This window comes from Aureococcus anophagefferens, assembly GCF_000186865.1.
Source record: "Aureococcus anophagefferens unplaced genomic scaffold AURANscaffold_1, whole genome shotgun sequence".
Taxonomy (NCBI): domain Eukaryota; class Pelagophyceae; order Pelagomonadales; family Pelagomonadaceae; genus Aureococcus; species Aureococcus anophagefferens.
In genome coordinates this window covers 464397-478714 of record NW_008705561.1, presented here as the reverse complement: position 1 = coordinate 478714, position 14318 = coordinate 464397, and the positions used below count along the sequence as shown (strand labels likewise).

At 70.0% G+C, this 14318-nt stretch overlaps 3 protein-coding genes across 3 annotated transcripts; 1 reads left to right on the top strand and 2 right to left on the bottom strand.

Moving 5' to 3' along the window:
* Nucleotides 1-279: 279 nt before the first annotated feature.
* Nucleotides 280-3182, top strand: AURANDRAFT_70497 (hypothetical protein; the record flags this gene model as incomplete). The annotated part of the gene is made up of 2 exons (XM_009034516.1): nucleotides 280-1611; nucleotides 2220-3182. The coding sequence occupies 2 exons, from the start codon at nucleotides 280-282 to the stop codon at nucleotides 3180-3182; spliced, it is 2295 nt and encodes a 764-aa protein (XP_009032764.1).
* A 177-nt stretch (nucleotides 3183-3359) lies between these two features.
* Nucleotides 3360-5262, bottom strand: AURANDRAFT_60490 (hypothetical protein; the record flags this gene model as incomplete). Its single annotated transcript, XM_009033972.1, has 2 exons — nucleotides 3360-3551; nucleotides 3907-5262. The coding sequence occupies 2 exons, from the start codon at nucleotides 5260-5262 to the stop codon at nucleotides 3360-3362; spliced, it is 1548 nt and encodes a 515-aa protein (XP_009032220.1).
* Nucleotides 5263-8255: 2993 nt separating this feature from the next.
* AURANDRAFT_60489 (hypothetical protein) lies at nucleotides 8256-12447 on the bottom strand (the record flags this gene model as incomplete). Its single annotated transcript, XM_009033971.1, has 2 exons — nucleotides 8256-9811; nucleotides 12168-12447. The coding sequence occupies 2 exons, from the start codon at nucleotides 12445-12447 to the stop codon at nucleotides 8256-8258; spliced, it is 1836 nt and encodes a 611-aa protein (XP_009032219.1).
* Between the last annotated feature and the right edge of the window lie 1871 nt (nucleotides 12448-14318).

Sequence of the window (14318 nt, the reverse complement as noted above, 5' to 3'; positions counted from 1 at the left end):
ATGCGATTCTCATACTCCAACTTCTTCTCCTGCCACGACATGACTTCGGCGCGCGACGACGACAGGGGGGGCGCCTCCAGATCGACTCTCGATCGACCACCTGCTCTGAGAATTGCGATTAATCGCCGATTGCTGTGGCGAGACTGAGCGCGTCCATGGCACACCCGCGCGCCTGTGAGGCTCTCTGAGCCATCGACCGCGCTCGTCGCGTACGTTTAGAGACGCATTGCAAGAGCGTGTCTGCGAGCCTCTCTCGCGGGCGCGGAGCGACGCAAAACGATGCGACGCCTCCTCGCTCTCTGCGCCGTCGCGTGCGCCGAACCCAAACAACGCGGTCACAATAGCTCCGCGCCGAAGCCCTACGAAGGCAAAGGGAGCCTGGGGTGGTGGAACCTGGGCCACGGCGTCGGGTGCCCGTTCCACGAGCCGGGCGCGGGGAGCTTCGTCGGCTCGGACGGCGCGCGGCGGACCTGCGCCCGGCTCCAGACGAGCGCGCCCGACGTCCGACGGCGAGCCTGCGGCGCCGCCGCGGCGGCGGCCGCGTGCCCGAACGCGTGCGTGGCCTGCTGCGACGGCGCCGCGCTCGTCGGCGGCGGCGCGGCCGACGGCGCGTGCGCCGCCGTCGGCCGCGAGTTCGCCGACGCGGCCGCGGCCGCGGCGACGCTCGAGAGCTTCTGCGACGACCCGCCGGCGCGGTCCTACGACGACCACGCGCTGACGTTCTTCCCCGGCCCGCGCGCGGCGCAGTCCAAGTGCTTCGGCCGCTTCCAGGAGGCCCACGTCCACGACTCGCCGGACGACGCGGCGCTGAGCCGCGACATGCGGGCGACGTGCTGCAGCTTCGCGGCGCTGAACCGCGAGCGGGCCCGCGAGCGGCGGACCATCCAGCGCGCGATCCGCGGGAACCTTCCGGGGAATCATCCGGCGGGCGACCGCTACCTCATGTTCCCGCGGTCCCAGATCGAGGCGGCGCGCGCGCACGCGTCCGCGTCGACGCGGGACGTCGACGTGAACTTCCTCGGGCGGCTCCACGGCGACGACGACGGGTCGCCGCTGCTCGACTACGTGTTGCGAGAAGACTACGACGCGGACGTCTTCTCGACGCGGGTGGCCGCGAGCATGCGCGTCTGGCTCGGGCCCTTCGTCGACGCCTTTTTCACGGCCGAGTCCGTCCTCGTGGACACGTCCATAACCGACGCGGCGACGTACGTGTCGCGCGGTGCGTTCGACAAAACGTCATCCGCCGCGGGCTTCCGGCCCATGTCGTTCAGCGGCGTCAACGCGAGCAGCTGCAAGCGCGCGACGTGCGACCCGGCCTACTACGAGAAACTCGCGCGGTCGCGCTTCACGCTCGCGCCCGCGGGCGACATGCCCTGGTCCCTCCGCTTCTTCGAGGCGATCATGGCCGGGAGCGTGCCGATCCTCTCGAGCAAGGAGCACGCGGGCCGGAATCGCGCGGAGAAGACGCTCGGCTACAAGTACCTCCTCGTCTCCGAGTACGTCGCGCGGCGGAAGCGGTTCCCGGGCGCGGCGCCCTACTGCGCCGAGTGGGCGGACCACAACCTCGCGATCTTCCTCGAGCACCAGTCCTACATCGAGGACCCGACCACGGTCCGCCCGCGCCTCGACCGGTGCCTCGCGGAACGGTTCGCGTGAATATATTTCGAGCGTAATTGGCGACGCATACGAATGCGTATGCCTACGGGTTCATCCACGACGAGCGCGTCGAGGCGACGCGGCCGGCAGGCTGGAGGGGTCGCCGGCGAGGCCTCACGAGGAGGCTACGACTAGTACGAGGCCTCTCAGGCCTCCTCTCGCGCCTCGCAGCGGGGCGCCTCCGCCGTGAAGCTGAGAGAACCTTCGCTTCACCTCGACCGCTTCGTCGTCTTTGCCGTCGCTGTGCGCCACCCGTGTCTACTCTCTTGGTGTCGCATTCGATTCGCATATGCCTTTGGATCATGAAAAAGTGTCGGGGAGCGGCGCCGAGGATTTGCGCCCCCCGGCGGCGACGAGAAAGCCGTTCATCGGTCTGTCGTGCGAGGCGACTACAAACGAAGCTCGGGCCGTTATCGAAAGCCCCATGACACTTCTGCGCGCGAACCGCGACGCCGGGAGACCAGACGAACGCGCTCGCGGGCTCGTCGTACGAAAAAATACGCACTCGGCTCGTTCGCGCCGTCGTCGCGCTTCCGCCGCTCGCGCGACCGCATCCCCCGCAGGCACCTCTCATCATGGGCCAGGCCGAGTCATCCACCGTCAAGTCGTCTCAGGACGAGGAATCGATCTACTTCCAGACGTCGCTCGTCGTCGAGGGCGAGCGGCTGTCGCCCATCGCGTACTACCAGGAGAGCGCCGACGACGCCACCTCGACCGCGTCCTCGGCCTTCTTCTGCGCCGAGGCGGGCAGCAAGTTCGAGATCAAGGTGACGCTCGCGCGGCCGCCGCCCGAGGGCGTGCTCTACGGCGCGCGCGTCTACGTCGACTCCGGCGCGCCCGACGTCGTCTACGAGGCCTGCGGCCCGGGCCGCGGCTCCGACGCGTCCGCGGCGTCGACGACGGACCGGTCGACGCCGGACCACTACTTCTGGCTCGGCCCCGGCGAGACGGAGTACGTCGTCCGCGGCTTCTTCGCGAACAAGCTCGAGTCGTACCCGTTCGCGTTCGGCTCCGCGGCGGCGTCGTCCGCGCGCGCGGCGCTCGCGGACGCGAACGGCGAGGCCGCGCCGCCCGAGAAGCGGGCCCGCGTCGACGACGCCGCCGCGCGCGCGGCGAACGAGTTGGGCTGCCTCCGGCTCCAGTTCGCCAAGGTCACGCGGTTCGTCGCCGTCGACGCGACGCCGGGCCCGACGGCGCCGCGGCGCGCGTCGCTCCGGGGCGCCGCGGCGGAGCTCGCCGACGCCAAGGGCACGCACATCGCGGCCAAGGCCGGCCGCGAGGCGGAACCCGACGCGGGCGCGTCCGCGCTCGCGGCCGAGGCCGTGCTCTCGCCGAAGATCATCCACGAGTCGCGGCTCTTCTACAACGATTTCGCGGGGTACCGCGCGCGGTCGAGCCTCGGCAAGGCCATGCTCGAGCCCCTCACGTTCCAGGGCCTGCCCCTGTCGTGCTTCGCGCAGGCCGACGTCCGCCGGCGCTGCGTCGACGCGATGCTCGCCGCGAACTGTGTGGAAATCAAACAGTGAGCTGGGTTATCCCAACCAAACTTCAGAACTCTCTATCTCGGCCAAACCGCAGTCGATTCGGCTGATTTTTGGACGAATCGATTGCTCTCATTGAGTTCTCGAAGCACGGCAGAAGGCCCTGCGTCGAAACCGGCGCATACGCTCACATTGAAGTCGGGTTGAAGATTTGATTCCCACTCAGGCCGCGAAGCAGCGCGCGGGCGCGGACGTCGCGACGAAGAAGCGCATCTGGTCCTTCGGCGGCGGCGGCGCGCCGGCCCCCGACGCGCCCGCGGCGAACGCGCCCGTGCCCGTCGCGGACCTCGCCAAGTTCCTCTGCTCGACGATCTCGCCCGCGGCGTCGCGCGCGGTCTGCCGCGGCCCCGGCGACTACGACGGCGACTACGGCGAGAAATACGTCCAGGTCCTGGGAGACGAGGCCCACCGCCTCCAGGACCTCGCCGCGAACACCGCGGCGCTCCTCGACTACTTCGCCGCCAAGCCGGACCACTACGACCTCGCCGCGATGGACGCGGCCGCGCCGTCCGGCTGGCTCGGCGCGTTCCAGGCCGCCGCGCCCGCGTCCTACGCCGTCAGCTTCGCCGTCCTCTCCATCGACGACTGAGGGGCAACACGCAAGCCGGGGCACAAGCATACGCCCCAAAGACCAAAGACCCTCGATCCCTCCCCCCACAAATTACGGCATGTCGGCCTCGGCGCGGCACCGGTCGACGTTCGGTCGGACGGTGCTCGGGTCCGCGATGTAGGACTGGTGCTCGAGGAAGATCGCGAGGTTGTGCGCCGCCCATTTGTCGCAGTACGGGACCGCGCCCGGGAACCGCGTCCGCCGCGCGACGTACTCGGAGACGAGGAGGTACTTGTAGCCGAGCGCCTTCTCCTCGGCGTTGCGGCCCGCGTGGTCCTCGCTCGAGACGACGGGGACGGAGCCGGCCATGATGGCCTCGAAGAAGCGCGTCGACCAGGGCATGTCGCCCGCGGGCGCGAGCGTGAAGCGGGACCGCGCGAGCGTCGCGTAGTAGGACGGGTCGCAGGTCGCCTTCCGGCAGGTCTGGACGCTGCGGTTGCCAAAGGCCGACACCCATGCGACGGTCATGGGCCGGAAGCCCGCGAGCGTCCCGCCCGCGACGGTCTTGTCGAAGGCGCCCAAAGGCGCGTAGGTCGCCGCGTCCTCCGCGGACGTGTCCACGAGCACGGACTCGGCCGTGAAGTAGCGCTTCACGAAGGGCAGCACCCAGCGGCGCATCGACGCGGCGACGTGGCCGCTGAAGTCGAGCGCGACGTAGTCGCCCCAGGCTTTTTGGGTATACTCGAGCAGCGCCACGGGCGCCCCGAGGTGGAGCCGCCCGAGGAAGTTGACGTCGACGTCGCGCGTCGATGTGGACGCATAGAAGCGCGCCGCCTCGACCTGGGACCGCGGGAAGAGTAGGTACGGCTCGGGATCCGCGCTCTTCGGATTCCGGTCGCGCCGGTGGCCCGCGCGGATGCGCTCGCGGATCAGTTTCGGGTCGCAGCACTCGCGCTGCATGGCCGTCGCGTTCACGGATAGGTGCGCCTCCTGGAAGCGGCCGAAGCACGCGCCCTGGATGAAGCGCGGGCCCGTCATGAACGTCCGGGTAGTAGTCGCGCGAGCGCGCGCCGGCGGGTCGTCGCAGAAGCTGTCGAGCCGCGCCGCTGCCTTGGCGGCGTCTGAGAACTCGCGGCCGACGGCGGCGCACGCGGCGTCGGGCGCGCCGCCGCCGAAGAGCGCCGCGCCGTCGCAGCAATGAACGCACGCGTGCGGGCACGCTTCGGCCGCGGGCACGCCGCCGGCGCCGCGCTTCCCGCAGAAGAGCCGCCGCTTGTCCGGGTCGGCGCGCTGGAGCCAGGCGCAGTCCCGGTGGTCGCCGCCCTTGAGCGTCCACGACGCGTCCGACGGCTCGTCGAAGGGGCACCCGATGCCGGGACCGATGTTCCACCAGCCGAGAATACCAAAGAGGTCCCAGGGCTTCTGCCCCTCGCGCGACGGCTTGCGGAAATCGGCCTTCTCTGATGGTTTTGTGGCGGCGGCGACGGCAGAGAGGGCGAGGAGGATTTGTCGCATCGCGCCGCGTCGGCGCGATGTCGGACCTCGACTCGCTAAATACCACAGCCAAAAACTGCCAAGAGAGGAGGAGTGGGAGGAGCGACTTGCGCGTCGACACTTTTGGACGAGATCGTAGGATGGGCAAGAAATCGCGCAAGCCTAAGAAGGTGGCGGGCGAGAAGAAGGGGGCCGCCGATGCTCAGACGACGGTAACAACGGGGGAGAGTGAAAACACACCCGGGCACCCGGCAAATCATTGGCCGGCTTTGAACACTGATTGTGGCCTTGGCGGGAGTGTTGTGGGGCTATTGGCGGGAGTTCAAGATCTCCACACACCACAAGACAGTGATGAGGAGCTATCAAAGATTCCTGGATATTTTGAATCGCGCGGCAAGATGATGCCGACCCTGTCCGATCTCGCCGCCGCGTACCGTTACGATTTTTCCGAGGACTTCGTCGCGACGCAGATGGCGTATTGGACGGCCCTCTATGCGAACATCGAAAGCGCATGCGCGCGCCAGCGCCGCCGCGCGGCCCGTCTGCCCACGCCCGCCGAGGCTCTGCCCCATCCCGTCGAGGCTTTGCTAGCGGCGTGCCGCGATGGCGATTTGGATCAGATTCGTTCACGCCTCGAAAGCGGTTGCAACATCGACGCGATTGTTTCACTGCCCCCCCCGCCCCCTGATTCTCAGTGTGGAGCGACGCGAGTCGTGCAGTGTGGAGTCTTGACGCCTTTGTTCAGCGCTTGCGTGAGCAACCAGATCGAGGTCGCTCGATTGCTAGTCAACCGAGGTGCCGACGTCGAGCTGACCACGCCGGAGGGGAGGCTTACGGCTCTCCACGTCGCATGTATCGCCGGAAACTATGGCATGGTATGCTTACTGATCTTCGTGGGCCGCGCAACCGTCGACTGCATGACGGACGATGGTGGTACGCCGTTGTCGATAGCAAGCTCGGATGGTCACCTGTCCATAGCGAGACTGCTGATAGACCGCGGCGCCGACGTAAATCGAACGTACGAAAATGGCTTTACGGCACTGCACCTGGCTTCCAAAAACGGTCACGCCAAGGTCGCGAGGCTGCTGATCGATCGCGGCGCGGAAATAAACGCAGCGACGGCCGATGGAGAGACATCCTTTTTCGCGGCGTGTGAAGAGAATCACTACGATGTCGTCGAACTACTGATGCAGAAAGGAGCAATTACGAACAAGGCAGCCGAAGGCGGCATTCTGCCACTGGAAATCGCCTTATCCAACGGCCACTACGCGGTTGCCGAACTCCTTCGGCCCGGAATCGTGGGAGCTTTGGAAGACTTATATGCTCGGCCCGGAATATGTGGGAGCAATGACGGCCAGCTCCTCGCCGAGCACATAGAACGGTCCGGCGATGACAGCCAGCTCTCCGCCGAGCATGCTGCGGCATTGGCACCGCTCAGGGCTCGTCTCGCCGAGCGGAAGGCGGCCGAAGGCCAGTAAAATTTGAGAATCCCCCAGCACTTACCTCAGATCCAGTTAGTCGTCGTCGTCGTCGTTGATCTGGACCGCCTTCCGGATCCAGCTGATGAGCTCGGGCTCGCGGGAGTCGTCGCTGTCGGAGCCGCTGCCCGCGGCCGCAGAGAACGAGCCGCCCTCGCGGTCGAAGAGCTGGCGCGCGGCGCTCGGGCTCGCGTCGAGCCAGCGGCGGCGCCGGGGTGTCGTAGGCCGGCTCCGGCGGTGGCGGCGGGTCGTCGGCGCCGCCCGCGGCGGGCGTCGCACACACCGTCCGGCACGCCTACTAGGCCTCCTACTTTTTAGGAGGGCCTTGCGGTAAAAACAAAGTGAGGCAGCGATCAAATCTCGATCAAGGCCTGAGGCACCGCCGCATCGCCCCGTGGCCTCAATCCCCACGCAGCCACTCCAAAATTAAGGCCTATACCACAGCAAAGTGCGGTCAAGCGATTCAGGCCTGGATGCACCTCATATTCCTCTTCCTCGCGCACACAATCGCAGCGACTCCAGAGCTCCCTTGGTCGTGCTCGGAGGATGGTTGCTGGCCGCAGACCTGGGTTTTAGGAGGTCAGAAATGTGGGTCGACGGCCATCTACAAGTGGATCCATAAGCGCTTTTCAATCTGCGCCGCCACGCCTCAGACGCGCCGGCGCCTCGCGACGCCGAAGTGGCGCTCGCGGCAGACGAACGACCTCAAGGAGACGCACTTCTGGGGCGACGCGCACGAGGCGTGGAACGCGACGCCGCGGACCGCGCGGCGCGGCGCGGCGAAGCGGCTCGCGGCGCAGTTCACGCGGCTCTACCCCTCGAACCGCCGGAGCGAGTGCCTTCAGGGCTTTTTCGAGGCGACGCCCGCGAACCTCCGGCACCTCACGGCGCCGGCGGAGCTCGCGGCGGCCGTGCCCGCGCCCTTCAAGGCCGAGCTCCGTTTTATCGCCGTGCTCCGGGAACCGATCTCGCGCGACCTGAGCGCGTTCAACGCGCAGCTCGGGCGCCGCGTCCAGTGGTGCGCCGCGTGCCCCGTCGCGCCCGGGTCGACCTACGAGGCCTTCGTCGCCTGCCGCCTCGCGAACGCGGCGGCGGTCACGGACGGCGCGGCGGCGACGTACCGCGGGCGCTTCGGGGGCCGGCGAAGCGCGGGCTGCCACGGCGATCTTCACACGGGATTCTACGCGGCGCAGATCGAGCTCTGGAGCTCGCACTTTCCCCGGGCGCACATCCTCGTGCTCGAGTTCTCCTGGCTCGTCGTGCATTTCAACGACGTCCACGGCGGCCTCGCCGCGTTCCTCCGCTTCCCGCCCGCCCGCGGCGACCAGAGGCTCCCGCACACGAACTCCAAGGAGCGCGCGGGCGAGCGGCGCGAGGTCACGGCCCAGGCCAACGTCTCCTGCGCCGTGCGCGACGAGCTCCAGGCCATCTACGGGCCCCACAACGACCGGCTCTACGCGCTCCTCGCGACGCGGGACGGACCGCCGGAAGAGCCCGAATTCCCGCCCTTCGCGCCGATGCCCTGCGTGTCCTAACTTACGTGGTTGCACTTGCGTCGTCGTCGTCGACGACGCAGACCTGCTCCGCGCGCCCCCCGCCGACGGCGGGCGCGCAGTCGGCCGCGCGGCCCGCGAGGGGCCCGAGGCGGAGGTGGTGGAGGAGCGCGGCAACGGCCTGCACCAGGTTGAAGGCGAAGATGGCCGCGACGACGCCCGCGAGGCCCGCGTGCTTCGCGTCGGCGACGCGGAGCCCGACGAGCATGGCGCACGCGCCGAGCGCGGTCTGCGCGGCCAGGAAACCGAAGCGCCCGAGGCCCAGGAGCACGCCCTCGGCGACGAACGCGACGCCGTTCACGGGCTGCGCGAGCGCCATGAGGAGCGCGGGCGTCGTCGCCGCGTCGACGACGGCCGGCAGCGGCGAGAAGAGGCGGATCAGCGGCAGCGCCGCGACCTGCAACGCGCCCAGCGCCGCGCCGACGTAGAGGCCCCAGGCCAAGCACCGGTCCGCGAGCCGCGCCGCGTCGCCCGCGCCGGAGCCGTCGCCGAGCGCCGCGGGCACGAGCGCCGCGGCGCTCGACTGGAGCGCGAAGAGCGCGACGCCGCAGAGGAGCCAGAACTGCTGCGAGATCGCGTAGGCCGCGGCCTGGACGCCCGTCGCGTCCATGGCCTGCGTCGCGCGCGCCGCGGACGCGAACGCGCCGTTGAGCGCCAGCTGCCGCGCCTGCATGGCCGCGCCGCCCGTCGCGAGCGCCGCGAGCGCCTTTTTTGTAGGGGCGCGGCGCCAGAACGACTTCGCGAGCCGCGGGCCGCCGACGCGCCGGCTTAAGAGTTCGAGGTAGACGAGGCAGCCCGCGAGCTCTGAGGCCGCCGTGGCGAGCGCGGCGCCGGCGACGCCGAGGCCCGCGGGGAAGATGAGCAGCGGGTCGAGGACCGCGTTGAGCGCGTTGTAGGCCAGCGAGATGCGGAGCGGCGTCCGCGTGTCGAGCAGCCCCCGGTAGGCCGCGAAGCACGTGCTCGACAGGAGCGCGGGCAAAAAGCCGAGCGCGCGGAGCCGCAAGTAGTCCGCCGCGGGCTGCACCGCCGGCGCGCCCTGCGGCAGGACGATGGCCTCCAGGAATTGCACCGGGAAGCCGCAGAGGCAGATCGTGCCGAGCAAACCGGTCACCCCGCTGACCCAGAGCGAGTCGCGGACCGCTCGTCTCAGGCCCTCATCGTCGCCGCGGCCCTTCGCGCGCGCGACCTTGGGCGCCGTCAGCGTCGGCACGACCGCGAGCACGAAGAAGACGGCCGAGTACGCCGCGTTCGCCGCGCCCATGCCCGCGAGCGAGATCGCGTCGCCCATGCGCCCGACGAAGAACGTGTCGACCATGCCGACGAGGGGAAAGACGACGAGCGAGAAGATGGCCGGCACCGCGACGGCGGCGATGCGGCCGTCGAGCGCGCTGAAGCGCGGCGACAGAGCCTCGGCGAGCCGGCTCGCCGGCAGCGCTGGTGCGCTTCGCGGCGCGCGCTGCTGCTGCTGCTGCAATGGCCGGAGGTGACGTAGCTGCGGTTTAGGGCTCTGGAACGCCTGCGACGAGGCGACCAGCGCTGCTAGCACGGTCAACATTGCGCGGCGCATCACACTGCAATGACGGCAAGCAAGCGGCATCATCGCTGCAAGGCCTTAAGGACGACGATTCCCTGGCGCCGGCCGATAGCCCCTGAGTTTTGTCTTCCGGCGTCGTCGCAGCGCGATGTCGTCGCTCCGCGACCGCCTGCAGTCGTTCCGCACGGCACAGAGCAAACTGAACAAGCAGCCGGCCTTTTGCATCTTCTCGAACAAGGTGCTCGACGCGCTGTGCGAGGAGGTGCCGACGACGCTGGCCGCGCTGGGGCGCGTCAAGGGCGTGGGCCCGTCCATGCTGTCGAAGATCGGCGACGAGCTCCTCAAGATCACGGCGGGCGGGACGGGCGTCGCTTCCGCCGCCGCCGCCGTCAAGCGCGCGCCCGCGGCCGCGGCGGAACCGTCGGCGCTGTCGCTGGCGTTCTTCGCGCCCAAGCCCAAGAAGGCCAAGGGCGAGTCGTCGTCGTCGCGGCCCGCGCCGCCCGCGGGCCCGCCGCCGCCGAAGCGGAGCGACCTGAACGCGGAGCAGCTCCGCGCCGCGGACATGGTCGTCGTCGACGGGTCGAACGCCTTCATCACCGGCAGCGCCGGTACCTCTTCGGCGTCCATTAAGCGTTACATTCCCCGCCCGATCCCCACTATCTTATGTTGCACCGAACAGGTACGGGCAAGTCGTTCCTGACCAAGTACTGCATCCACGAGCTCAAAAAGAAGCACGGCGACGACGCCGTCGCCGTCACGGCGCCGACGGGCATCGCCGCGCAGCACGTCGGCGGCGTGACGATCCACTCGTGGTCGGGCATCGGCCTCGGCAAGGGCCACCCGGGCGCGCTCGCGGCGAAGGTGGCCAAGCAGGGCCCGGCGACGGCGCGCTGGACCGCGGCCAAGGTGCTCGTCATCGACGAGGTGTCCATGCTCGACAGCGAGCTCTTCGAGGCGCTCGACGGCATCGCGCGCGCCGTCCGGAATAACGACGCGCCCTTCGGCGGCATCCAGCTCGTCGCCGTCGGCGACTTCTTCCAGCTGCCCCCCGTGGGGCTCGGCGGCCCCTACAACAAGGGCTTCGCCTTCGAGGCGCGCGCCTGGGAGCGCGCGGGCCTGTCGCCGCTGCGGCCCGGGTGCGTCGTCCTCGAGACCTGCGTCCGCCAGCAGAACGACCGCGCCTTCGTCGGCCTCCTCAACGAGATCCGCGAGGGCGACATGTCCGCCGCGACGCGGCGGCGCCTCGACGACTGCCACGTGTCGCGGAAGCCGCCGCCGACGGACGCGATCGTGCCGACGAAGCTCTACTGCACGAACCGTAACGTCGACGAGGAGAACGCGCGGCGCCTCGGCGCGCTGCCGGGCGCACCTGTCGACGTCGCCTCGCACGACGTCTGGAAGGGGCCGGCGCCGAACGCGGACGCGCGCAAGTGCTGCGGCGACAAGGCGGACAAGAGCAACGCGCCGCCGACGCTCCGGTTGAAGGTCGGCGCGCAGGTCATCCTGCTCAAGAACATGCCGGACCTGGGCCTCGTGAACGGCTCGCGCGGCGTCGTCACGTCCTTCGCGCCGACGGACGTCGTCATCAAGGAGCTCCGGCTCTCCCAGTTCCCCTGCCCCATGGTCGAGTTCGCGAACGGCGTGAAACACCGCGTCGCGCCCGTGTCCGGCTGGTACCCGGCGAACTCGTCGAACGCGGCGCTCGTGCGCACGCAGCTGCCCCTGCGGCTCGCCTGGGCCCTGACGGTCCACAAGTCCCAGGGCATGACCCTCGAGCGCCTCCAGGTCGAGCTCGCGGGCGCCTTCGAGTTCGGCCAGTCCTACGTGGCCCTGAGCCGCGCGACGAGCCTCGAGGGGCTCTGGCTCAACGGGCCGCCGCTCCGGCCCGACTCGGTGAAGGCGCACCCGGCGGTGAAGCAGTTCTACGACGCGCACAAGCGCCGCCAGTCCCGGGACCGGTCCTTCGCGCCGGCCGCCGCGGCGCCGCCCGCGCCGTCCTTCGCGCCGCCGAGCGCCGCCGCGGCGCCGCCCGCGCCGTCCTTCGCGCCGGCGAGCGCCGCCGCGGCGCCGCCGAAGCCGGTCATCACCGCGGAGATGCGCGAGCGCATGCGCCTCAACAAGGAGGCGGCGCTCGCGCGGCGGTCCGCCGCGAACACCCGCAACTCCGGCGCCTCCAGCCGGAGCTCCACCGAGCCTCAGCCCGCGCCGCCCCAGCCCGAACCGCCGCAGCCCACGCCGCCGAAGCGGCAGGGCGTCGGCCGCGCGCTCCCGTGGTCCGGGTCGGCGCCCGCCGCGGACGACGCGGACGACTGGGCCTAAGCCACATGTACCTGTGGCCATGCGGCTTCTGCTACTTCTTACGCGTGTTCGCCTTCCAGCAGCCGTAGCAGCGGACCTTCCACGCGGGCTCCTGCGCCGAGAGCGGGCGGCGGCAGTCGACGCATTCGCGCGTGGCCCGGGACGCGCCGGACGGGCCGCCGCCGCCGAGGGACGCGCGCTCGCGGTCGTAGAGCTTGACGGACACGGCGTAGCGCGCGGCGAACGCGTCGAGCTTCGCGCGGTACGCCGGCCACTCGCCGCCCGCGAGGCCGCAGCCGACGTTGAAGGGCATGGCGACGGCGCTCGCGCCGCGCGCGGCCATGAGGCTGCCGAGGCAGTCGAGCGCCTCCTCGAACCAGCCGAGGCGCGCCGCGGCGGAGTCGTCGCCGTCGCGCCGCGGCAGGCCCGGCGACCGCTGCGCGAAGAGCGCGACGACGACCTTGCCTTCAACGTCGCGCGGCTCGACGGACCCCGGCGTCGAGTGGCCGCGGCGATCCTTGTAGACGTTGGCGGCGGGCCACTTGGCGAAGAGCACCTTCGCGAGGCCGCGCGCGCCCCTGGACTCGCAGTTACCCTGGTGCGCGACGTAGGGCTCCTCGGCGTTCAAGAGGTCGCCGCCGACGACGATCTCGACGCCGGCGGCGGGCGCCTTGCGCTTGAGCGTCGAGGACGGCGCGTCCGTCTCGTTGGTCGACGGCGCTGCCGATCGCGCTGGTCCGGGCGCTGGCGCAGAAGTAAGAGCGCCAGCTGCCGATCGCGCTGGCGCAGAAGTGAGAGCGTCATCGTCGTCGCCTGTCAAGTCGATCATTGTCGCGCCTCGGGTCCTGGCCCTGTCTCATGCGACGGCTTGTGGGCAACCGTGCCAACATTGACGGCATCATCTCGAAATCGTGAGGTATTGTGTGGTGTGGCTTCCCGCTTCCTTCGGCAGCCTCCCTTGCAGCCCCTCCCGCCGACCACAGACCATGGGGGGCGCGTCGAAGAAGGCGAAGCCCCAGGGTAGCGACGCCCCGCACGAGGGCGCGCGGGACTGGATCTTCCACGCGCGCTGCTACGACGTCGTCGGCGCCCACCACGAGTACATCATCTCCAAGTCGACGCTCACCGTCGAGGCGCGCTTCCTCGACGCCCACGGGCGCACGGCGCGGGCCCAGGACGGCGAGGACGAGGGGTCGAAGAAGACCATCGCCTTGGCGCGGACGAAGCCGCGGGAGAAGAACGTGATGACGCACGGCTGCGACTGGACGACGCACCTGCCGCCGTCCGCGGCCGAGGTGCTCCACCTCGAGGAGATGGACAAGGAGCTCAAGCAGGGCGGCGCCACGACGAACAAGAAGCACGAGGCCGCGGCCGCCGAGGCGCGCGAGCGCGCGCTCGTCGAGGACGAGGACCAGCACGAGTCGCGGCTCACGCTCCGCCTGCCCGACGCGGAGTGGAGGACGGCGAAGCTCAAGTTCTCCGTCCACGAGCGGCTCTGGAACGACGTCACGGACCACAGCCTCGGCCACGTCGAGGTGCCCCTGAGCGACTGCTGCCGCGTCGACCGGGGCAGCACAAGAGAGCGACATGCCCGACTTCAAAGGCTCATATCTCGGCCGTTTTCCACTCGTTTCGGCTGATTTTTGGACGAGCGATCATCTCTCGGAACGGTCTCGACGCGTGGATGTTCTTCTCGTGACGCGCGCGCGCGGAACACTCACGTTGAAGCGACGTTGAATCACTCTCGTGCCGCCCAGGCGTCGACGCCGCGTCGTTCGGCCAGCCCCACGGCCTGCGGCCCAAGTCCTACACGCTGCTGCGGACGGGCATGACGGGCGACACGACGCACAACGGCACGCTCCGCGTCGTCCTCTGGGCCCAGCCGGCGCACCACGACTACCCGCCGAGCCTCCGGAAGCTCGCGGATCATTGGCGGCGCTTCGCGGCCGCGGCCGCCGCGCTGTGGTTCGTCGCGCTGTGCCGCTGGCTGCGGGCGCACCACGCGCTGTTCGTCGTCTTCCCGCCGCTCGCGCTCTGGTTCTACCTCGAGCTCCCGCAGCTGTTGGGCCTCGCGCTGACGAAGATCCTGGGCGCGGCCGTGCCGGGCCTGGGCCTGAGCATGGGCGCGCTGCGGCTCCACGCCCAGTTCTACAGCGACCCGGCGGCGCCGCCGCACGCGTCGCGGGAGGCCATGCTCACCGTCGGCGTCGACGA